At 34.8% G+C, this 24,839-nt stretch overlaps 1 protein-coding gene across 6 annotated transcripts in view; it reads right to left on the bottom strand.

Moving 5' to 3' along the window:
• Nucleotides 1–24,839, bottom strand: part of GSK3B (glycogen synthase kinase 3 beta) — a 212,386-nt gene that overhangs the window by 31,920 nt on the left and 155,627 nt on the right. For 4 of the 6 annotated variants that reach the window (XM_040251038.1, XM_040251066.1, XM_040251056.1 and 1 more), the window contains exons 8-10: nucleotides 13,179–13,274; nucleotides 4,024–4,062; nucleotides 1,192–1,378 (exon numbers count right to left, since the gene is read on the bottom strand). In XM_040251038.1, coding sequence (XP_040106972.1) covers nucleotides 1,192–1,378; nucleotides 4,024–4,062; nucleotides 13,179–13,274 — 322 coding nt within the window. The remainder of the gene's footprint in view (nucleotides 1–1,191; nucleotides 1,379–4,023; nucleotides 4,063–13,178; nucleotides 13,275–24,839) is intronic. The other 2 variants (XM_040251047.1, XM_040251086.1) reach the window with 1 other exon arrangement.

The raw sequence follows: 24,839 nt of genomic DNA, 5'->3' as shown, positions 1-24,839 counted from the left end.
ATTTGAGGTATTTTTCTCAGGAGTCCCTTAAGTCTTCACTTTCGAGGCTCTATATTTAATTCTGCCCCTTTGCATACTCTACCTGGTGTTCATTAACATCTTAGAGGCATAGCCAGGACTTAAAACAACATTCCAAATGATTTCTGATCAGCCCAAGTCAAAATGAATAGTCGCAGGAAACCTGCAGATTTTCTTTAATGAATGAGATTACATAAGCATTGTTAGTAGCTACATAATATTGACACAGTTTAAGATTATAGTCAACTGAACCATCCTATAGTCAACTGAATCATCCAAGTCTATTCTACTAGCAACTCACATCTTCCACATCTAAAGTTTAAGAAATGCATTTTCCCACAGTTTTAGAAAAGCTTAAAAGGGGAAAATTTTTTGCTTTATAATAAAGTAAATTATATCTATTTCCTGATCACAGAAAGCTTTCTATCCCCCTTCTATATTTTTAGCTTGATTAATTAATCGAAACAAGCAATCTATTTACTCCTTGTTTTATCCATAGGGAATTGTACATGTTTAATGTTCATTTAAGGAAGAAAACCACAGCATCAGAGGCAGTGTGGCTGACGAATGAATGAAAAATGACCATCCCTGGGCTTTTTAGAAATCACCAATACACAAACTCAGTATTCTTATCAGTGTTTTCTTAGCAATAGCAATGATGCCAAGGCTCAGAAGGGAAGAAAATTTCTCTTCTATATCCCTTATATAAGTGCTAAGATGGGCTTTATAAGACTTCAGTTTTCTCTGTCTGTATGGCATCTAAAATTACACAGATATAGCCACCAATTTACTTCCGGGTTAAGAAAACTTGATATAGATCCTTGGGAAGCAAGAAATTTTAACATTCTAGACACAAATCTAAAGATTAAATTGCACGTCAATCTTATTATTAAACCTTACTCAGGGAAATCTCTGTAACTTCTCCAGTACCAAGATTTATCAGAACCTGCTAAAAACTAGAGAAGCTATGCCTATTTGAAAAATTTAATCTGCTTTTATTTTGTTCAAAACCATGTAAGTGTGGTAGCCTAGTAAGTGGTTATGTAGGATGCTCCCTTCCTGTGTAAGTACTTAATATGCCTACTTCTACCCTACAAAGATTTAATAGAAAATTAAAGCTACACATGTGTAACTTTCCCAGAAAATGGTACAAGGATTAATGTTAGGAGTTACCTTGAGTGGTGAAGTTGAAGAGTGCAGGTGTGTCTCGCCCATTTGGTAGTTTGACATTTGGGTCCCGTAATTCATCAAAAAATGAATGTGCACAAGCTTCCAGTGGTGTCAGTCGGGCAGTTGGTGTATACTCCAGCAGACGGCTACAAAGTGCAATCGCCTCGGGTGGAGTTCGGGGTCGGAAGACCTACAGAATAAAAAAAAAAGAGAGAGAGAGAGAGAAAGTACAGTTAATGTTTCATGTAAGAATCTTTGCAAATTATCGTCTGAGTACTGAGTTAATTCCCACCATGAACAAAAACATGGTTGCATTTGTGAAAGAAACCTTTTAGAATGAAAGGAGTTAACTGCATACAATTTACCACATTGGGGTGAACTGCTAATTAAAGACTATATGAAAAAGGCTCAGAGAAAAAACTGGGGAAAATGGGGGGGAAAAAAATCTATACAAGCTAATCAAAAACCAGTACAATCAAACATGCACACAAAATATGACAAGGACAAAAGAAAGTCTCGTTTCTGGGAGCAGTCACAACTAGAAGAATGTGAAATTAATGTTAAAGTTTTGACTGCTGTGGTAATAGTTATAAGGTTTGCCTCTTTGGTGTGACATTTCTTTTTAGCAACAATTGTTGATAATCAACAGCACTGTACAAATCTGGCAATTAATATCTTTTAAAAAGGAAAAGCTGTTTATTCTTCATGATTTGGTATTAACTTTTCAACAAACAGAGTCTATTATTATTTGAAGAAATTCTTGAATATCCAGAACTTCTCAAAATGTCCAAAATTGTTTTCTCAGGTAGCTGTTATCTTAACACGGCCAGTTTACCCCTCATTTGAATAAATATTCTAGGGTTTTAATCAGGAATAGAGAAACTTATTTTTCATTAAGAACATTAACTCACAGAAAAAGTAAACTGAAAGCTATAATGAGGCAAAATGCAAATAAATAAACTTATTTAAAGGAACAGAAAGCTTTCTACTCATCTATGTCTTAAAACTCCGAATAAATACACAGAACTATGAAAAATATACTTTGTTCTAAATTATGGATAGTTAAAGAATAAAAGCAGAAGGGGAAAAACAGAAATAAACATAAACATCTTGGCAGAAAGCTTTTGAAATGAAAGAAAAATGAAACACATATCCCTTGACAGAAGAACACAGACTCAAAGAGAAGGTTAGTAGCGGCAAAGGCGGAAGTTGACAGACACAAAAAGGAAAACAGATGCATAAAAATGGAGGGAAAGAGACCTACAAGTGAGGAAAGGACATGCGGACTGTGACAAGGCACAGAGGTGTCTGAGAGGCTTAATTTTCCTACTGATAAAGACTCAGATAACATTTGGCTATCCACCTAGGCTGAAAGCAGGAGAACTGGTTACTACTCATTCGATTATGAGACTATTTATAAGAGTACTTTCTACACTGAAAATCCTTTTTTCATTCTGAAACAAAGTTTATTATTAACAAAGATATTTTCCTTAGAAATTGAGAAATTTTGGCTTGAGTAGGATATTAGAAATTTATTTCTGAACATTAAAGATCTTAGTTAATTTATTTGGTTGTGTTAGAAAACCCTCTCCACAGTTACAAGCTGCTTTATCTTTATTCTTTTGAATAACCTGACTTGCCTCAGTCAAGGAGCTAACGTACTGTATTATTTGAAATGTTTAGATCTTTCACTGTTTGTGGTCATTTCCCCCCTCTCTTGCTTCCCAGTCAGAACCATAATCAAACTCAAAATGTAGAAGGAAATAATCAGTGGAAATATTTAGAAAAAATTTTATGAAAATACTAAGCACTACTGACTTTCCCCTGAGGGAAGTTTGTATTTATTTGACAGCATATGGATTTATTTTGTTAGCTAGTCTAATAAAAATGCCTCTGACCAAAATGGGAGCACAGAAGTAGAATTAAAAGTACCACCACCAAAAGTGGAAATAAGAATCTTTTAACATTCAAAGGTAGGGTAGGTGGACAGTGAGTATATTTTAAATGAAAAAATTCTGTGTTACATCTATCAATAAACCACTATTGTAAGCTTACGTCTGATTACTAAAAAGAAAATCATCCATGTCTTTTTTGATTTCTCACTGACTAAAAGTCACCATCCATGTTGGTACTAAGACACATAATAGCTTATTCTGCCAGGGAACCCTAACTCACAGAATCAAAGAGTTAGAAAAATAAGGATAAGAATTCATTTTAAGAACCTACATTAAAATCAAGACTTAACCTGCCTTTTAAAAAAGTACCCATTATTATTTCTAATCCTTGAGAGATTCCTGATGAGAAAAGCCTTGATTCTGTAATATACAGATAAAGGTTAAGAAAATTATGTGGGTCAAATCCCAGCATACCCAAAGTCCAGATTTCTGACTGTAAGACAAGGTGTGGTAGCATGCAACTTTCAAAAATTATAGGCCAAACTAGAAAAACGTTTTCTGAATTATCTTTGTATCTAAAGAAAAGGAAATCAGTAACTACTGTCACTTGGCTTTTAATAATGAAGTTTCTGCTGCTTTTCATTCCATACCAAATTGTTTAACACTCGAAATCTTGGGTTCTGTGGGGTTTTGTTAATATTTATTCTTGTAAAAATACTTTTCAAACCCCACTCCTAAACTTCAGCTTAGTTATCAATAAATCATTCAAGAAACTGAGAGTCTAAATATATACTACAAGCAAAACCTATACCACACAGCTACCTACTTTGTTTTTATCATTTCATTTCAAGAATGAATAACTCAGCTTTTCAAAAAAGTTTCCCCCCCAAGTTTTATCGACCTGCCCTGAAATTTTGGGAAAAAAAAATTAAGTACATACCCGCACTCCTGAGGTGAAATGTCCTGTTCCTGACGAATCCTAAAGATGAGAATGCAGTGAAATAATCCAAACAGGGGAAGTCAATCCAAAAGAGAATAGTCCAGCAAGGAAAAATATATCCAATGTTATAAGAAATCCATGGTGTGGAGGGGGGGACATAGAAAATGTTTATACAGTTATAAACTTTAAACATCAGTCTGCACAGTAGCAAGTCCAAGTTTTAAAAATTATTTCACCACAGTGTATGCAAAAAAAATTTGATTGCGCAATGGTGAGGCACAGTAAAGAAATTAAATTTTAATTTAATTATGTTCCAATGCCAGTGCATTTATTAAAAAAATATAAAACCAAAAAAAGTTAAAATCAAAATGAAATCTAGAAGTAAAATTCCCAAAGTAAAGTGTTTGGTCTTCTACGACCTGGATTCATTGTCCATTGACATGGCTGGGAGGGGGCATATCAGCCTGCTTGTCAAGATGTGAGTTCCCAATATGCTAATATTTCTCTATTAATGAATTCCAGTAACACAGTATAAACATTTTTGCTAAATTATTAGTGATGAGAGGAAAGTGATAAATTTATTTAATTTATAGATTTCAAGCCAGGTATTTTTAATTTGTGTGAGCTAAGAAGATCAGGCCACCGCGGATTATTCTCCATTTTGGATTGACTTCCCTGATAAAAGATATTTACTGACATTCTCATTATCTTAGGACTCTTCAAGAAACTGACATATCACCTCAGAAGTGCGGGTATAAACTTACTTTTTCTACTGTGGGCTTTGCCCCCTCATACCCGTTCCTTTTTGGAAAAACTCACTGAAAAAAATTCTGTACCTCTGAGCACTACAAATTCAACACAGTTCCATCTGCAAATATGCCCAATTCACCCACCAAAAGCTAAACAAAAATATATACAATGAACAATACAACTAAGGGACAGTCACAGTTACAGGTGACATGCACAGTAAGTAAAAACCAACACCTAGGCACAACGGAGCCAAATATGCAAAAGGGAGGTAGCAGGGTCTATTATGTCTAGGTATTGAGAACAAAAAATGGCAGAACTCACCAGTAGCTGTGAATTCCCTTGGCTATTCTAAGAGAATTTAACATTCTTTTAGGATAGTTTCCAGTGGGGGAATTAAATATTTTGCAAAAATAAATAATCCGCGGATTACTTTTAGTCTGCAGACTAAAATTTAGTTCACGGATTAAAATCCGGCCCATCAGGATAAAAATCTCTCATGAACTTAAAACACAACCAGGTGGACAAAAATAGAAAACCAGACTAAAAAAAATGAGAGCACAAAGTAAGACTCAACTGGGCCAACTAACAATTAGTGCGCAGACTAAATATGGCCAGCCAAGAATGTTAGCAAGGCCATGAAGAGCCAGCCCAAAACACTCCCTGTAAAAACTAAAACCAGAAGTAAATAAAGAAAACAAAACAGAACAAAGCAAAAATAAAGAAATAAACAAAAGGAAGAAAGAAAACAAAAGAGAAAAGAAAAACTGAAAAGAACCAAAACACTGACATGAACTTTTAGGTGATTCAACTTCTACCTCACCTGTGCAGCAACTCATTTTCTTAAATTGAAACAAACTCTTATCACAAATACTAGTCTAGAGAAGAAACTAGGAGGAAAAAAAAATTTTTCCCCCAAAAATAAAGTCTCTGTGGTACTGAACAAATGCAAATGAGTTCTTAACGGAAGAATTATTCAAAATAAATTTGCATTTGGATAACTCAGAAAGGACACAGGCCATTTTCTCCTTCACATGTCCTATAATAGACTTTCGCCATCAAACATCAAATTTCAACCTGGAGCTAACTGTCATGACTGAATCTTAAGCCCCTTAAAATTACCATTTATACACCACATCAAGGCTTATGGTTGATTCTCATAGCATCAGCTCTCAACAATTCCACTGTATTAAACAGCCAACCAGAGCAATGTAAAAATGCCTATGGGGCAATGATAATTAATCTAAGTAGAATGGAGAACAAGTACTGTGCCTTGTTCAGTAGCTCAAACAGCTATTCCTCTTCAAGTTTTCATTGTGATAAATGTTCAGTACAGACACTGTTTGCTGGTCATACACAAAATATACAAGCATTCAATGTTAAAAACTGATAAACCATGAATACTTCTGAAGAGCAACCCCAGTATATAAAATTACTTGCAATTTGTAAGGCTATATGCAGGACTAAAAGTGAGACAATGTCATGGATTTGCTGACTAGTTAATTAACCGAGTTAATTAACTAAGAAAAGAATTTAAGTCTACTGAAGTGCTCATGTACAGCACATAATTCATAAGAAACACAAACATCCTTTCCTTAGCCACAATTCAATAAATTTTAGCTTCACTAATTAAAATACACATAAGAAATATAATGTTAGTATCAGCATTAAACTATGCCACAAATTCCTCCCTCTAATCTCATTTGCTCATAAAATACTACAGAAGTGTGATTTACCAAATGTCTACTTATCCAATTTAATCTTTCATTGTTCATAAAATGGTGTTACTATAATCAGGTTGATCTTCCTAAGAATATAGAAATATTTCCTTTTCATCCATACCTCCTTATCTAAGATACAACAATTCCTAACTTTAGCAGCACCTAAGCAAACCCAAGGGCTTCCCAGGTGTAAAGAATCCACCTGTTAATGGAGGAGACACAAGAGACGTGGGTTTGACCCCTGGGTCGGGAAGATCCCATAGAGCAGGAAATGGTAACCCACTCCAGTATCCTCGCCTGGCAAATTCCATGGACAGAGGAGCCTGGTGGGCTCTAGTCCATGGGGTCACAGAGAGTCTGACACGATTAAGCAACTGAGCACACATGCATGCAAGCAAATCTAGACTGTCCACAGGACCCAGCCTCATCCACCAGTCCTATCGCCGTTAAAGGAGGCCCCTTTTCCCCTCCACCACCCACACTGAAGATCCTCCCTATGATACCTATAGTACGTGAAACACCTTGGAACACCAACCGCACATAATCAAGGATATGGTTATTATTCAGTACTTGCTTCAACTGACTCAGATACATATCACCCTTAAGTGTTTCAAAGACGGAGACTAAATATTTTAGGTGTATTTTTTTTTGTATCCTTTACGGTGTCTAGCACAGCACTGATACACAGGAGGTAAGTGTTTTAAAGAACAAATGTTAAGTCACAAATTTTTTCTTTCTTTTTTAATTCACCCTCAACCCTATCCTCTGCTCCCCACAAGTGATCCATTCTTTCTTTTTTACCTTATTCTTCTCACATATGGATGGATTCACCACCTTAGTAGTTGGATTTTAATGTGCAATAGTTTCCGAAGAAGTAGGGTAAAGCCAGTATAAACAGAAAAGTGAGGAGGTCTATTCACATAGCAAAATAGATGTTAGAGAAGAAGTGATTATTCTAGCACTAATGAAGATGGAGGTAGAAAATTCAGTAGGGAACACAGTGTATTTATGAGACAAGTGATAATGTACTAGTTGAGATCAGTAGGCAGATGGGTTGAATAGTAATATTGAAATTGATTACCTGAACAGCAGACAAAACAGAAAAATGAGAAACTTAGGAACCAACAGAAATCCCCAACATAGTTTCATGCTTTCTGGAATACATGAGCAAAACAAGGCAGAAAGGCCAGAAAAGTAGAGTGGATCAGCAAAACAACAACAACAAAATGTTTGACAGGGATTTTTGCTTTGTGCTAAGACCTTTTGAGGAGAAGGCAATGGCACCCCACTCCAGTACTCTTGCCTGGAAAACTCCATGGATGGAGGAGCCTGGTGGGCTATAGTCCATGGGGTTGCTAAGAGTTGGACACGACTGAGCGACTTCACTTTCACTTTACACTTTCATGTATTGGAGAAGGAAATGGCAACCCACTCCAGTATTCTTGCCTGGAGAATCACAGGGACGGGGGAGCCTGGTGGGCTGCCATCTATGGGGTCGCACAGAGCTGGACACAACTGAAATGACTTAGCAGCAGCAGCACCAAGACCCTTTGAACGTATTTTTGGTAATGGGTGAAACTAGTTAAAACAGGTAAGTTTACCAAATGAAAATTCATCTTCTAGTCAAAGACTCAGGAAAAAACATTATGAAGAAAGTCATTTAAAGAAATTATAGTGCACCTTTTGGTTTAGCTTTAAGCATAGCGAATAATACATGTAATAACTAATTCAGCTAGTCTGATTCCTTTGATGGCTGAAATGACCTCAATTTTTTGCTTACTCTGTTAGCTAGTTATAAACACTAGTATTCACTCACTTCACAGCATGTGGACTGTGTTCTAAGAAATCAAGTATGTAAGGATTGATTTTTGTGGATAATGCTTTCTGGGATATTTAAATCAATGACCTAAGGTCCCTACATATCCTACGGACAATTAGCTATTAATCATGTATACCCAAACCTCAGCAACAAACATTTTGAGGTAACATATTCATTTTATTATTAACAAAAGAGAAATGAGAAGCTGCTATGGTACATATACGGTATGACTTGGAAGGTACTACAGGAGTTATATGGTAGGAATAATCACATAAGGGCTTGGATAATTAGATGTTTTGTGGGAGAAGGAGATCTGAAGCCTTGACAAAGGTCAAGACTTAGTAAGCACAGAGAAAGAACAACACTCTTAAGTGTTCACTAGTAAGAGGTAGAAATGAATGTGGCTTTTCCAGGGAACAATCAGGAGAACAGTTTGATCAGATCAAGAAATTTAGCATGACTGCATGATCCCTTCAAAGTGAGCAGGACAACACTCTCACATGTAGCTAAGTTATTAAACAGTACTCAGTCAATCGAAAGAAACCAAGGCCCTTGGGATTCTAATCTCCTTCCTCTACTAACTAGATATGAATTTCATTACTCTGAAAGAGCATACAACATCTGTGTTACCTAACTCAGGGGTCACCAACCTCCAAGATGTAATGCCTGATGATCTGAGGTGGAGCTGATGTAATAATAGAAATAAACTGCACAGTAAATGTAATGCGTCTGAATCATTCTGAAACCATCCCACCCCTGATCCATAGTCTTCTCTGAAACCAGTCCCAGGTGCCAAAACGGCTGGGTACTGCTGATCTAACTGACGTCACAGGATTATTTAATACTGGAATAATATAGGGGACTATCTGCTTTGACTTTAACAAAAAGTTAGCACAATCAGATACTCAAAATAGAGAATAAACATATACAACCATTACAATGTTAACCTTATTAGAAATCCTTAATCTATCCTAACCAAACACTAAACTTTTAAATTCACTGCCTAATTACATGCATTTAAGGGTGAGGGAGCTGGAGAACTTGGGAAAGATTAGGTTTAACTGACTAATGCCTCAGGAAAGGTTAAGACCAGGACAAAGAACTAAATCTCTCATTTTTCTGGAAAGAGAAGGAGAAATAATTAGGAAGAGAGTGACTGGATAATCACCCAAACTGGGACAGTGAAGAGTGTGAAGAACATGCCATTAAATAATCATACTGGGCAAACATAAATTGGGACATATAAGCACTCTTCTCATTATAGGTATGGCACATAAAATTTTTCCTATAGGCAAAGAGGAATCAGAAAATTTCAAACAGGAGAGACAATATCACATGTGCTTTAAGGAAGATGACTCTGACAGCATTAAGGATGTGAAAGATATAAAGGAGGGAAATCAGGAGGTAGGAGGTTGTTTCAGCAATTCTATGATATGATGTTGGGCTAAAGTCAGGGCAGTGGAGATAGAGAAGATAAATCCTCTATATGCATATTTGTTTTCAAAAGAACCTGAAGAAAAGACACAACAGCTAACTGCTTTCCTACAAAAGCAAAAAATAACATGAGGCACAAAGAATGGGAGCAATGCTTATACTAGATCTTTACTTCATACCTAAATAGACTGTCATTTACCCAAATCTCCATGTACCAAATGCAGAATTTCAGCTTCTTCTCATCTTCCAACCAACCTCCACCTCTATGTAATTCTCAATTTGCTTTTGCTATCATTTCCTTTTGTGTCCCATCTGGCTTTTATTCTTTTAACTGTATAACATACACCAAAAAGCAAGTATTTATTTTCCCCACCATCACTCTCAATACTGGTCCCCTTTTCAAAACATTAGTGTATATATATATATATATATATATATATTTCCTTCCCAACTTAAGCCACAAATGCTTATTCAATGAATTAGGTTGTTCTGGCTATTAGGTAATAGTCAAGAGTATCTTACTGGATTTCTGAATTCTCAAGATCCCTGCAATATATCACACTAGGATTATTTCATTGTTTTGTTCTTCTGTTTGCTATCTTTCTTATACATCTGAATACACTCACTCAATGCTTCCAAGGAAGACATTTTCTCCCTTCAACTTTTTGTCTGCCTACTTTTTTTGAGAACAGGAGCTCTCAGTTCTGAGGATATAGTGGTACTACACTATAACATGGTAAAAAAAAGGGTTTCAGCAAATGGGGCTAAAGTAGGTTTTAACAGAAGACTTCGATAAAGGCAAAGCAGATTTTGTTTCCAGACTCCCGTTTACCTGCCTTCCAAAGGCAAAAAGCTTTTTCCTTTAGAGAACAACATGATGTACGTTAAAAAAAAAAAACACAAAAACTCCACTGGCTGCCTAGCATAAAAGAGTACTTCTCAAGCTGACATTCACTATCACAAAGTAGGGGAGACTTTCCTCTAGAAATTTAAAATTTTGTATTCTTATTTTGACAATAATCTACTCTTAATAATCAATGTAAATATATTCTGGATCATCTGCAAGACAGAGTACTGCCATGGAATTTCTATGTCTGAATTTGGTTTTGTGTTTACAACCACAGTAACAGCAACCTAATGGTGTGCACTAATGAGAAATTAATGTAAGTGTCCTATTATATAATAAATGCATTTGTACCAAGTGAGAACCAAATTATGGCACATATATGAGTGAGAATTCACAAGAGTTTGAAGACACAAAATAGGGGGGAGAATTGAATTATTATTCTATATATGGTACAAGAATGGAAGTCTAAATAAAACAAAAGGGCTTTGTGTATATTATTCAAGTTGGAAAAGCATCAGTGTAAGATATAGAAACATCTGGAATTCACAAGGGTAAAAGATGTAAAGCATGCAAATTCACCATTAATCTTCTATTGCTTGCATGGTAATTATAATGAATCATTCCTGACATTCCATCCTGGCTAATACTTGAAGAGATATAATCAAGGGGAAAAAGTACAGAATATGACACACACTAATACTGGTGGCAGTCTTGATTTAAAAAGAAAACGAGGACAAGGACTACTAAATAAGATCTCATGACCTCATTTCAGCATTGTATTACTTAGAAACTCTATACACAGGATGAATACTTAGAACAGATTTGACCAAAAAGAATTTTACTTTTCTTTCTACCTTAAAATAACATGCTTATTAAAAAAAAAATATGGAAATGCAGAACAAAGAAGATAAAATCACCTATACTCTTCTTATTCAAACTACCATTAGCATTTTTGAATACTTCCCTGTATTAATTCAATACACAGAATTCTCTTTGCTTCTTGTTCTTCTTTAACATGGCTGAAATCATAGTATACAACAAATCACTTATTACAGTGTAACTTGGAATAACTTTGTGGATTCAAACTGCAGCTCGGATTCTAAATCCAAATAGGGCACCTATGATTCTCTGAGTTTAGTGAGAGAACCTAAATATCTTCTGACTCAGATTCAAAATAAACTTTAAATACCAAGACCAAAGAATGACTTATCTCAGAACATTTAGTGTTTACTGAAAACTTAAAAAGAGGGTGGGGGAGAGAGCAATGTCTTGGTCAGTGAAAGCTAAAACTTATAATTCTGGCAGTAAAATTATTACTGAGGTCTTTGTTTCTAAATAATGAATAATTGGTAATAAGAGGATTTTCTGAAGTGAAGAGACGTGAAGATATTTGATAACTTGAAGTAAAGAAACTTGAATAATACAACTTAGCAAGAGACCTACTTTGAATCTGGAAATGTAAATTATTTCACTTAAATTACTTTACCTCTTATTATAAAAGATATATAACCAACTAAATGAACTTGTCAGTGTTCAAAACAAACTGTTCTATGTACATTTTTAAATATACAAGATCCCTGATTGAAATATGTATTAAAAAGTTGAATATTTCCAACCCACAAAATATATAATGAAATATAAGAATAAATTGGGAAGGGGGATATATAGATGGCACGTAACTAGAAGGTTAAAAAACTTGGTATCCACACATATACACACAGAGAAGAAGCTTAATCCTGACTTTGTCAGTCACATATGGAAACATGGATAAGTCATTTGGCATGTTTAGCTAGTTTCAGAATCTATAAAACAAGAGAGTCACTCTAGCTATAAACCTTATTGAGATTTTTTTTCCCCTCTGCATAAAATCTCACAAATCAGCCATGAAAATAACTTTTTAATAAAATCTCTCTACAATCATTTCACTTAACTATCAAAACAAAAAATAAAGTCTTCTCGTAAGTTAGTACTTATGCTCTTAGAATTGGCTCCAACTAAAAGTTGAAGTTAGGCTTTTCCAATGGCTAGTGAAATCCTGTGAGTATATCAACTGCTTTCAATGTATACTATTCATGAGATTAAATCTTCATTTTACTCTTGCTCCCAAAACACCAACAGGAAAGTAAACAAGAGAAGAACACAAAATATAATCTATATATTAGCAGTTTAAAAAGAATAAAAATATATGTGATACTGAATGCTATATGATACTGAACATATGTAAGTACCTCTAACTATGTAAAGAAATTACTTCTGAATTTTAAAGAGTAAAAATTTATATGTAAGATCCTACACTTAACGAAATTCTTTATTTGAATACTATGCATATGTACTGTCCTCATCTTACAAATAAAAACCCAGATTGGAAACTTTCTACAGGAAATCAATGGGAATGAAGCTATTTACAATCAGTGAAACACTGATGTATAATTATCCAATTATTTTTACATGCAGAAGTCCTGTTGTACTTTGTATTCTTATAGCCACCTAGTCTCAAAATAGTTTATTTAGTTCAAGAACAATGAGAAATCCAACTTCTAATTAACTACTGGTTAATGTATTTTTTAAAAAACTCTTTTTGACTCACCTTAGTCCAAGGATGTGCCTTAATTTGAGGGAATTTGAATTCCGTGTAGTTTGGGTTCATTTCTCTAATTTGCTCCCTTGTTGGTGTCCCCAGGACCTAGATAAAGAAAGAAAGTTATTGCCGTAATTTTCTATATACTTATAAATATAGTCTTTATGTTTTAATGTACTAGTTTCACTGGAAAAAGGAATTCCGAAGTTATAAAATATGTAACTCATTAAACAGAGCAGACTTTATTAAAAAACTTCAATTTCTGACTAGAGGACCCAAGCTATAGGTAGTATACAGACTGTTATGGTAACAGTCATCAAGTTTGTATAAGAAAGGTCACTCAAAAACACTCAACTAAAAATCAGGCATCTTCGTTCTGTCTAGAAAAACAATGTATTGTGATGGCATCTGAAGTGAGAGTATCTTTTATTCATTTATTCATTAGTAAAGTAAATCAAAGGTTTTATTATCAAAAAGCTAATTAGGAGAAACTTAGTCAAACATGGTCATCAATAATTCCATTTAATCACTGAATATTAAGTGAATATCCCTGTGTACTAGGAACTATATGAAGAATACTAAGAACAAGAGAGATATTAACTATGAGAAACTTACATATTTGTGTGCAAAAAAGTATAATACAAGATGAAGTTATATTGAGCACTTCATTACCTCCAGAGCTGTATTGGGCACCAAAAGAAGGAAAGTATACGGATTTGACTGCATAAGACAGATGATAGGAAGAGACATTAAGTACTAAAATAAGTACTTTGAAGAAAAATGACACTTCTTATGTATCTTTACAACTCTAGTACCCAATATAAAACAAATTTGTTGAAATAAAATGTTAATCCATTTAATTCAAGGACAGTTGCACAGAGGAGCAGAATGTAAAGTACTTGATCAGTGGTGAACAAACGGCAAACTAAGAATTTCAGGTGTTTGTTGTTATTGTTTCTAATTCTCTAGACTTCATTAAAACTTTCAGAACTTAGGCAAATTTTTTTAAGTTTTATTCTTCAAAAGACACTCATATGAAAACAAAACGTAAGCTAGATTGAGTAGGTACTGTATAATTTAATTCATATAGAATTCTAGAACTTCTGCCTACAGTGACAGAAAGAAGATTCATGGTTGTGAGGAGCTGGAACAAAGTATTACAAAGAGGTACTAGGAAATTATTAGGGGTAATAAATATAATACAACTTCCTTTCCTTCCTGTAGTAGAATTCCAGCTTTACAGAGAAGCAAAGAGTATTGAGAAGGAAAATATCTGGTCTTTGTAACTGTAGCTATCAGGTATTTCTAAGTTAGGAGCTATCTATATTTAAAATATGAAAAGTAAAAGTTTTAATTTTAAATAATAAAGCTAGCCCTTATTTTCTAAATTGGACTCTTGATGAAGGGTGTGTATGTGTACATGTATGGGAAAAAGGGGAAAGAGTGAAAAAGAAGAGAGAGTGAACTTATTGATAATTCTGCCTTCCAAATCCAACTCCACTGGATTTTTTTAAATGCTAAAGAAAAACAACAGCAATGTTAAAAAATGAGTATTTAAAATGCATACTTTTAGTGATGCTACAATCCACTAATTTCATTTTAAGACATATACTCTGATCTAGAGAAACTCTTTATAATATATATTAGTCTATAATAGGGGCTTCCCTGATGGCTGAAGCAGTAAAGAATCTGCCTGCAATGAAGGAGACACAGGAAACGTGGGTTTGATTCCTGGGTCAGGAAGATTCCCTGGAGGAGGGCATGGCAACCCACTCTAGTATTCTTCCCAGGAAAACACCATGGACAGAGGAGCCCCGTGGCTAAGGTCCACGGAGTCACAAAGCGTAGGACTCAACTGAAGCGACTGAGCACACACACAGTCTGTAATAATACAACACTGCAGGCAAAAGCAAAAATCCAAAAGTGGAATTAATAAATAAAGTGTGGCATAGTCATACAATGATATACTAACTAGCAACGAAAATAAATGAACTAGAGAAACATATACCTTATTGGATGAATTTCACACAGTGGTGAATTTTCACTCAATAATAGCTTTATGTAAAGTTTAAAAACTGGAAACACTAAACTATGTTTTAATTTACATGAAAGTGAAAGGGAAGTGAAGTGAAAGTTGCTCAGCCATGTCTGACTCTTTGCGAATCCATGAATTCCATACAGTCCATGGAATTCTCCAGGCCAGAACACTGGAGAAGGTAGCCGTTCCCTTCTCCAGGGGATCGTCCCAACCCAGGGATCAGACCCATATCTCCCACACTGCAGGCAGATTCTTTAACCAGCTGAGCCACTAGGAAAGCCCAAGAATACTGCAGTGGGTAGCCTATCCCTTCTCCAGGAGATCTTCCCAATCCAGGAATTGAACTGGGGTCTCCTGCATTGCAGGTAGATTCTTTACCAGCTGAGTTACCAGGGAATCCTTTAGTTTACACAGTTAAACTAAATCAAAAGCATGGGAATATTCACTAGAAAAATCAAGTATAGATTATTTAGCTTACTAGAAATAATGGAGGAGGAGGGACTATGACTGGGGTGGGCATAAGTAGTTCTCTAATTCTAATTCTTAGTATGAGTGGTACTTACATGGATAGTCACTTTATTATTATGCTTTAAACTTAATACGTTTTTATATATTTTTGTATTATGATATATTTCACAATAAATAATAATGACACTTAAGAAATGCCCACTCTCAAATCAGTATTTTTTGTGCAGTCTCCCCTTATTTATTCAGCACTTTGTTAGCACAAGGCACAGTCCTAACTCCCTACAAGCTGGTAAAAATGCCAAAAGAAATGAGGGGTTGTATATATACCATCAGTAAATCCATCTTTTTACTGTATGAACATAGATATATGAATTTATCAGCTATTTGGCTGACTTTTCCATATTGCATAATGGAAAATACACAATATTGTATAATGAAAAAGGCAGGATGCTCTTTGAAGTGAATGTTTCAATTTGTATATGCTTTTTATTATAACCTAAGAATATTCCTGGTGGAAGTAAATCTGTGAAATATACAACAAACAGCTGAGAAACACATGACATGCACACAAGGTTTGATTAAATAAACATATAATAATTTATTTTATGTGAAAGTAAGAAAGTATACTATATGTGTGCTTATGTGAAGTCACTCCCATATTCTCCCTAAACTGTCTCACAGCCACTTAGATCTAAACATTTATCCCAAATTTTATATGTGAAAAATTTCACATATGAAAAAAGCTGCATCTTTTTTAAAACAGTGAAAATGTCCTCCCTTTATACTGCCAATTCTCTAATATTTTTCAATACTACATTTGTTTCATCACATTTCCACTCCTCCATGCATATATCATCCACTTTATTTTCTAATGCATCTGAGTATCAGTTGCAGACATTTAATTATGTTAGTATATATATAATTAACTAAGGTTCAGTATTTCTGACCTTTTCATCTAAGCATTTTTTATATACCTAGAATTCTCACTCAATATATACCTGTGCATGGATGTGGAAAAATCTTTTATCACAATGGGAGATTATCTGCTTTGATGAATAGTTATGATACAAAAGAGATTCTTAATTATACTTCTGATTGGTGGTCAGAGTTTGTGTTCTTTATCTTTAAACTGAGGATATTTATGACTTTTAAGAAACTTAATTACTATTAATATCTAGTAAATGGAATAACTGATATATTCACTTAAAAGCAATTAACCAAATAAACTAGCATATCACCACAAAATGGCAAAGGGTATCTTATTACTGTTACAGTCACATGACCTTGAATCACTAGAGCTATTAGATGAACAAAGTGAAATTCCAATGTAGCTGTCTGTTTTATGTTTAATTTCTCCTGTCAAATATACAACTATTGTAATAATTTTTCTATTCTTTTTCTTGTCATCTTGAAAAGCACATTCTCCCCAGGCTAGCTAATAGAGATGAAAAGTAGATGGGAGATCCAGGGATTAGCCAACTTTTTTTAAGGGCCAGAAAGTAAATACCTTAGACTTTGTGGGCCAGGGAGCCTCTATTACTAGTCACTTCCACTACTGTAGCACATGTGATTATTTCACATGTAGAATTTTGATTGGAATGTTAACTGTCAGGAAGTCCTATGGATGTGCACATTGTAAGTAATCTATTGCCTAGAATTTTTAAACTCAAGGCCTAAGTTGTAGAACATCCTTGTTATAGAATTGCTTTGTATATAAATATTGTGCTAACTAAAAGCCTTAAATAATAAAGTATAATTCTGTATAAGTTGGCATCAGTAGCTCAATAAGTCTGGAATATCATGCAAAGGGTTGCATTATTTTAAAAAAAGACATCTCTTTTTAGTAACTGCTAAGTAACTGATATTAGAATTACTTTTTACAGTAAAACAATTAGAAAACTGACTGACAAAATATTCTTTAATGGAGAAGGTAAATATGATTCAAAAAGAAGGGAGTAGGGAACTGGTCAACAAATATAGGTACAAAAATGACAGACGGCAGAATTGACAAATGAGGGCATAAAACAGCTATTATAATGAGGAGACAAACAGAGGATTAAAAAAGAAATACAGTAACTGCACAGTTGAAAAGTATGATATGTAAAGTTAAAATTTTCCTGGAGGTCTAACAATAGATGAGACATCACAGAAGACAATCAGTGAACTTAAAAAACAAAACAAAACAACAGAAACAATCAAAGCTGAAGCATGTAGGTACAACAAGCTAGAAAAACATAGGTACATGGACTGGAGTCTAAGAAGGGGCTTGGGGGAACAGATGTCAAAAAAATATTTGAAGAAATAGTGGCCAGCATTTTCCCAAATTTGATGAAAATGCCATGAAACCCAAACAGAATAAAAGCCACTGATAAAGGGAAAGTTTTTACCAAAGCAAAGAGATACATTTTATACAGTCAACACTAATAACAGCCAACTTATCAGAAACAATGCAAGCCAGCAGAAAATAGAGACCTCTCTCAAAAAAAAAAAAGAAAAGAAAAGAAAAAAGGAAGAAAGAAAGAAATGAGAAACTGGAAACCAAGAAATTCCATATCCAGTAAAAATATCCTTCAAAAGAATGATGGGAACAGAACCAAGATGTCTTGATTTCCAGTTCTCTCCATCAATAAAACCACATAATAAAACTCAGGGCTACTTCTCTCCTTGAAACAGTGAAAAAAATAAAACAAGACATTGTTAAGCAAACAAAAGCTAAGAGAGTTTGTCTCCCGATTTTCACTACAAGAAAATACTTTAGGATGAAAGAAAACAAATGGTCATTCCTATCTACACTAAGGAATAAAGACCACCAAAAATTATAAATATGGACTACAGGTATGACATTTTCCTTTTGCTTTTATTTTTTTGAGTTGGTCACTATTGTATTCATTTGTTTTTTATTTATTTTTAATTGAAGGATAATTGCTTTACAGTATTGCATTGGTTTCTACCAAACATCATCATGAATCTCCCCCTTGCTTTTAAACTGGTTTAGAAGAAAACAGTGTTTAAAGCAAAATAAAGTATTATAGAAGTAAAATGTATGACAATAAGAGCACAATGGACAGGAAGGGGAAATGGAAATATGCTATTGTAAGGTTCTTACTTTACATGCAAAGTGGTATATTTGTATACTGTGGTATATTTGTAGACTGTATCTGATGGAGTAGGATGCCTATGTTCAATCTTAGAACAAATTTTAAAAAATGTAACATGGCAATCAATATAGCTTAAAAAGCCGACAGGGAAAATGAAAAACACTCATTATAAGCGATAAGATAGCAGTAAAAAGGGAGAGGAAGAAACAAACAACAAAAAGAAGACAATTACTAAGGTGAAATATTTAAACTCAACCATATTAATAATTACACTGAATGTAAATGGTCCAAACACTCCAATTAAAGGCAAAAATTATCAGACTCAATGCAATATCAGAAAATTGTAGACTTCAGTACAAGGAAATTAAACAAAAATAAAGAGGGACATTTCCTAATGATAAAAGCAAGTTTAAGACTAAATTTAAAATTATTATAAATACTGTATGTTGATGAAAATGTAAAACACTGAAACTCTCATACACTGCTGGTGGAAGTACAGAACAGTGAAACTGCTCTGGAAAACAGTTTGATGATTTCTTACAAAGTTTACACACATTTATCATATGACAGGAATTTCAGTCCTGTTCTTTATTGAAGAGAAATGTAAACACAGGTTTGTTCAAACAAAAAGAGAAGATTTACTCATAACAGCCAAAACAAAAACAAGTCAAATACTAATCCACAGGTAAATGGATAAACAAGTCTTAGAATAGGTAATACAAAGATGGATAAATCACAAAAACATGATGTTGAACTAAAAAAGCCAGATACAAAACACACACACACACACACACACACAACATGATTCCATTCATATGAAATTCTAGAATAGGAAAAACTAACCTGCAGTGACAGAAAGCGGACTAATGGTAACCTGAAACAAAAGATGGGAGACTGCAAAGGTACACAAACAGGGTGACCAACTGTCCCAGCTTACCTGGACTATCCTGGCAGAGCCCTCAGTCTTGGGCAATCTGAGACATTGTAACCATTGTACAGCCTGGTTACCCTAGGCTGTACACAAGAACATGTTTGGGGATGACGGAAATGTTCTAAATCTTGACCAGGATAGTAGATATGTTTGTCAAAACTCATTAAACTGTACACTTAAAACTGTTATATTTTATTGTATGTAAACTACACCACTATGAAATTAATTTAAAAAGTAAAAAACAGACCATTACATAATTCGTGATGCCATTACTATACTAAATACAACCATGTTTATCTTTCTTCTGTTGCTATTTTAAGGCTAGCATTAAAAGTATTAGAGTCTGCCAAATCTTAAAATCAGAATTATTTTATATACAGTACACACAGTCTTTAAGAAAGCAAAGATGTGAGTTAAGATGCAAAGGAATGTAAGGATGCAAAGGTAAGACATAATTGAAAGGCATTAAAAAATTTTTTTCAGTCTAAGTCACTCCACTCAATAAAAATATTTACTGAGTGCCCTTGCTCAAGGAACTATAGGGCAGAAAGACTTGTACATTATAGTTAGTTGCTCAGTCATATCCGACTCTTTGCGACCCCATGGACTGTAGCCCTCCAGGCTCCTCTATCCATAGAATTCTCCAGGCAAGAATACCCACTGGAGTGGGTAACCATTCCCTTCTTCAAGGGATCTTCCCATCTCAGGGACTGAATCTGCGTCTCCTGCATTGCAGGCAGATTCTTTACCATCTGAGCCAACAGAGAACCCCTGTACATTATAAATCAACTTCAAATAGCCAAGATCAGTACAACAAAATAACCACAGAGATCTATGAGGTGAAAGTGCTACAATGAACTGGAGTAAGGAAAAGATTCAGGAAAGGATGCTGGAAGGAGAGACAAGAGCTAATTTTACTTAAGGAATCTAGGAAGCAAATGAATCAGATGCACATTCTATACACTCTAGATATGAGGTAGGAAATAGCATGATTTGGGTAACTATTATCAGTTGAGTGTTGACAGAGAATAAGGATTAGATAATGGATGAATGGCAACATTAAAGTCTTAAAGGTTAACAAGTGAAAGATTATGAAGAGCAAATGTTCTGAATGCATCATAATCTGCAATCAATAATAAACTACAACAACAAAAAACAAGCCAACTATCCCATTTCTGCTTCTGAGTGTATCTTTTATATATTAAGCTTCTACTAGGTTCAGAGTATATTTATACTTGATTTATTTCAGCTGATTTATATTTAGAAACCCTGAAATCATATACTTAAACTTTTCCATTTTACAGATTAAAAAAAAAAAAATGAATGTTTGACATGGACCTTAACACTTCAGACACAAAACAAGTCTCAGGGTTCCCTCAAATTTTAAGAGATGGAAGATCAGATTTTCCCCAGAAACTTTTAAGACTAAAGGTGCATTTAAAAAATAATGATTATTTCTGGACTTCCTAAAAACTGAGTGCCCACTACTTAAAAGAAATGAAACTGCACATAATAGTTTTACGTACATTTCTATAATTATGGTATCTCTTACATAGTAAAAGGAGGGGGATGTTCAAAATAATCACACTATTGGAAAGAGTTATCTGCTCTGAGTTATCTGCTAATTAGAATAGGATCTTTCCATTTATTGCAAAAAAGCATTTTTTAAGTCTACTCTCTGAGAACATCAAGCGGGGTAGGTGGTGCAAAGACTCAAAGATCAGAGATTAGCCTGTCACAACCCTTTGGGAAGTTGTTCATCTTTTACGATTAAATCAATTATTTCATTTGTATGCAGTCCCATCACATTTGTTGTACCATTTTTTTTCATTCATTTAGCTTCAAGTTTATCTAGACACCAATAAATATCAAGTGATGAATTACGATTCATGTCTTCAAAGAAATAAAGCCAAGAATCATCTGACAAAAGCTCTGAAATACACTTCTTTCACAGCTTTGCGTTTTAATAGCCCAACACCAGAGGTCGCCAAACTTCAGCAATAGAACTGCATGTGTGGCCTTTAAAACAAACGTGAAGCCAAAGAGATTCTATTAGAAATCTTTGTTACTCCTCTGCTTAAAATCCTTCAGTGGCTTCCAAGTGCTTACAGGCTAAAGTGTTCTGGCCACTGCCCACAGCTCCAGCCTTCTGGTAAACTTATACACTATCCCCACCATTCAGAACTTTAGGCTCGAACCATAAAGTAACACACAATAGACCTGACTTCACTAAGCATCCTTGTCCAAATTAGCACGTACACCCTCCATTCCCTTCCTTTCTCTCAATGGTGAGTATCTTTGCATGTTTCAAGATTCAGTTCAAGAATTTCCTCTTAAATGACATCTTTCCAGATAGGATTCTCTCCAAATAGCATACTTCTGCCTCTGTACTCTGATCGGACTTCTGGGGTCAGACCTGCCTTACCTCCCCTCAATAAGTCTCTGAACTCCTTGAGGGCAAATAGGCCCAAATGGTTCACTAAATCAACATGCTGTTAATGTGATGTACCCTGAAAGACTGAACAGATACATGGCCATAATGAATTCAATCAAAGCTTTTAAAATAAGCAGATAAAAAAATTGTATAACAGAGGCAAGAGGGATTTCTGCATAAAATAAATGTTTATTTAAATTGGATAACTGTCAGGTTGACTGTCTATATCGTAAATGTGACAATGTGAAAACCAGAAAACATGTCACTGAGCTACTCTATTTCAAAATATCAGTACTCTACTGACATTCCTGGAATCACCACATTTTCACTTCCAAAGGACTGATATAATATATTATGCTCTCTGGTATATCCCTACAAGCTACAGGTTTTAAACTTTTTAAATACACTATAGGTAGGTAGCTAAAATACTTAACCATCAAAACAAGACAAGTGAAGTCGCTCAGTCGTGTCCGACTCCTTGCAACCCATGGACTGTAGCCTACCAGGTCCTCCAACCCATGGGATTTTCCAGGCGAGAGTACTGGAGTTGGTTGCCATTTCCGTCTCCAGGGGATCTTCCCAACCTAGGAATCGAACCTGGGTCTCCCACATTGCAGGCAGACACTTACATGCAGATTTTACAGTTTCTATCGACCTCTCCTATAATAAATGAGTGAGATTTTGGTATAAGGATTTTTTTGTGAGGTTTGCAATGTTTCTTTCTCAGGGTTTTCCTCTGATTTCCAAAAGGCAAGGAACCCCCCAAACCCACCCCCAAAGCTATAGCAGCAGCAGCAGCACAGTCATTAAAATCCCATTAGGAATATCAGTGAAGAAAAGAACATCAAGCTGTCACGTTATTTTGAATACAACAAAAGTATCTGAATAAATTATTCAAAAGTATTTGAATAAATACTTTTGGCTAAAGTATTTATTCAGCCTAAACTAGTACAGGAGGGTCCCTTTGTGTGTCCATGATTTACTCTATTTACCCCTGTGCCACCTGTCACTTAACTGGATCTGAGTGCTTTGCAAAGCTATGGTCAGTTTACTGACTTTCTTAAAATATGGTGGAAACAGCAACACACCCTTATCGGAAGTTCTGCAAGTAGATGTCTTCAAGCTTGTCTTAAAAAACAAAGCTTTGAGATTTACACCCCTCTACAGAACTTCCTTCTTTTTTAGTATATTCAGTGCTGTACAACCATCAACTGCTATCTGATTTCAGAACATGTTCATCATCCCCAAATTAAACCCTGAACCCATGAGCAGTCACTTCCATTTCTACTCTCCCCAATTATTGACAACCACTAATCTACTTTCTGTCTCTACAGATCTGCTTATTTATTCTGGACATTTCATATAAATGGAATCACAATAACATGTGTTCTTTTGTGTTTGATATTTTCTGTGATAGTGTCTGTATTTGACACTTTCCATTCATCAGCTGATGGACAATTAAAATGTTTATACTTTTTTGGCTATAAATAATACTGCACAAACCTTTATATACAAGTTGTTTTGTAAATAAATGTTTTTATTTTTTAAATTCCTATGAAGGAAATTGCTGGGTTGTGTGGTAACCCTATTATTTTGAGGAACTGCAAAACCATTTTTTGTTTATACCATTTTACAATCCCTCGAGCAATGTATCAAAGTTTCAACTTCTCCACATCCTTTGCTAAGGGTTCCCAGGTGGCTCAGAGGGTAAAGATTCCACCTGCAATGCAGGAGACGCAGATTGAATCCCTGGGTTGGGAAGATCCCCTGGAGGAGGGCAGGGCACTCCAGTAATCTTGCCTAGAGAATCCCATGACAGAGAAGCCTGGTAGGCTACAGCCCATAAGGTTGCAAAGAGTCAGACACAACTGAAAAACTAAGCACACACAGTACCAATACCAGTCATTGTGGGTCTTTCCAATACTAGTCATTGTGGGTCTGTATCTTGGCCACCCTAATAAATATGACCTAGTACTCACTGTGGATCTGACTTGTGTTTCCCTAATGACCAACAACGTTGAGCATCTTTTTGTGTGTGTCCTCACTGGTCACCTATATGTCTTCTTTAGAGAAATGTTAATTCAGATCTTTTGCCCATTTTTCTCTTGGGCTGTCTTTTTATGGTTGAATTGTAAGAGTTCCTTATTCTAGATACAAATTCCTTATCAACAACATTCTGTGTATTGTCTTTTAATTTTCTGGATGGTAGCCTTCGGGAAACAAATTTTTAAATTTTGATGGAGTTCTATATATACATTTTTTCCATTGTCACTTGTGCTTTTGGTTTTGTATCTAAAAAAAAATCATTTACACCTATGTTTCTTTCTAAGAGTTTTACAATCTTGGCTCTAGGCCTATACATTTTGAGTTAATTTGTGTATATGGTGTGAGAGGTAGGGGTCCAGCTTCATTCTTTTGCATATGGATATCCAGTTGCCCAAATATAATTTGTTAAAAAACTACTGTTTCCCCATTGAACTGCCCTGGAACCCTTGTCAAAGGTCATCTGACCATAAAGATTTATTTCTAGACATTCAATTGTACTGCATTGACCTACATGCCTATACTCATGTCGGGACTAAACATTCTTACCCCCATTTCTTGAGGTTTAACTGACAAAATTCTAAGACATACTAAATGAACACAGTGGTGATTTTATATACATACACATTGTGAAAGTATACTTATCATCTAGTTAATT

Source organism: Oryx dammah, unplaced genomic scaffold (assembly GCF_014754425.2).
Source record: "Oryx dammah isolate SB20612 unplaced genomic scaffold, SCBI_Odam_1.1 HiC_scaffold_2, whole genome shotgun sequence".
Lineage (NCBI taxonomy): Eukaryota > Metazoa > Chordata > Mammalia > Artiodactyla > Bovidae > Oryx > Oryx dammah.
This window is presented reverse-complemented; position numbering and strand designations above follow the sequence as displayed.